Source organism: Austrofundulus limnaeus, unplaced genomic scaffold, assembly GCF_001266775.1.
Source record: "Austrofundulus limnaeus strain Quisiro unplaced genomic scaffold, Austrofundulus_limnaeus-1.0 Scaffold27, whole genome shotgun sequence".
NCBI classification, from domain to species: domain Eukaryota; kingdom Metazoa; phylum Chordata; class Actinopteri; order Cyprinodontiformes; family Rivulidae; genus Austrofundulus; species Austrofundulus limnaeus.
The window spans coordinates 117,387-118,946 of NW_013952429.1; the positions used below are offsets into that span (position 1 = coordinate 117,387).

Sequence of the window (1,560 nt, forward strand, 5' to 3'; positions counted from 1 at the left end):
GTCTGTGGGTCAGGGAGGGGTCTGTGGGTCAGGGTCGTCTGAGGAGGAAGCATATGAAGGGAGTTGCGCACGGGAACTTTTATTTAAGATTTAAGTTTTTTTTTTCAATGCTCCTTCTGGCTCAGCAGCAGAAGCATAAATATTACTGTTAAGAAAGCTGATGATAAAGTTGAATAAAAAATCTAACTCTAATTATGAAGGTAAATTAAATATCTGACAGTGATCATTACACAGTGTTGCTCTAATTCTTCACTTCACCATCTGTGTCACAGTTTCCCGTCTCCAAAATGAGCGTACACATGGGTCAGAGCTGGCGTGAGGCACCGCACATTTTCACGTCAAGTTTGGATTTTATAAATCACAACCTTGGCGTGAAAAGTGGCGTACGCAAGTTTCTGGGCTCATATTGTGTGTTTCTCCATGACTGAAAGAACAAGATCCTGGCTACAAACAGCTGAATTGAACTCAACCTTACATATAAGCTTTATTATCAGAGGAGCATGTAGTAAAGCTGCTGCTCCTCTGCATCAAAAGAAGTCAGCTGAGGTGGTTCAGGCATCTGTTTAGGACGCCTCCCTCTAGAGGTTTTTCAAGCGCATCTCACTGAAAGAGACCTTGGGACAAACCTAGAACTCCCTGGAGAAATGATATGTGCTCTCTGACATGGGAACACCTTGGGACCCTTTAGGAGGATTTGGAAAGTGTGGCCAGGGAGCGGGATGTCCGGGTTTCCTTCGAGGACCTGACATTGGATAACCAGAGGAAATGGATGGATAGCTGGAAGGATGATTTAAAACAGCTTTTAATTTCCTATTTATCTTATTACTATGGAGTACTTGTGAAAACTGAACACATTTCTTTGCATGGTCACCTGGAATAAAACAGCAACATCCAGTAGCCCACAGCAGAAGAACCAAGGGAAAACTCATTCTTAGTGCTCTGAGAACTCACTTTTCCAAGTTTAATTATATTTCTCTTTAAAACAAATAAAACTCCAGAGTCACATGAGAATATTCATGAGTTTTAAGGAAATATTTGTCAATTTATGGCAATTTATCTAAACAACTGGTTATTGCAAAGATCTAAGGAACACATTACTGACTAACAGGAACAATGAATCTGTGACGCTGGTTCAGTTCTCTCTCCTCACCTTGTCGTGATCAATGGCCGTGTCTCCAGTGATAACGATTCGCTTTTCAATTCGAGTCTCAGAGATCCCTCCTTTTACCGTCTAAAACAGCACAAAAACAATACAAAATAAAGACAAACATTAATAAAAAAACATTTTGAGAAATGTTTGAACACAGATTGTAGCTTTTTAAAAACCCTGAAGAGAAATAACATCATATTAAACATAAGGTTTGTCAGTTTTAGTGTAGAGTTAAAAGGAAAGCACAATTGGTGAGTGCTGGTTATGCAGTCTGATAAAGTGTTGCATTTGAAAGATTTTAGAGATTATACAGAAAATAACTGAACCAACTTCAGGTTATTTAGGTATATTAGTGTTGTAGCGACAACATTAGAAAGTTTATATACAGTAATTACAACAGTATATTAGAA

The 1,560-nt window shown here is 38.7% G+C and overlaps 1 protein-coding gene across 3 annotated transcripts in view; it reads right to left on the bottom strand.

The window, feature by feature from the left end:
• epb41a (erythrocyte membrane protein band 4.1a) overlaps positions 1-1,560 on the bottom strand; it is a gene marked incomplete in the record, with an annotated part of 93,837 nt that overhangs the window by 6,304 nt on the left and 85,973 nt on the right. For all 3 annotated transcript variants that reach the window (XM_014004849.1, XM_014004848.1, XM_014004847.1), the window contains 1 exon segment: positions 1,151-1,231. In XM_014004849.1, the coding sequence (XP_013860303.1) occupies positions 1,151-1,231 (81 nt within the window).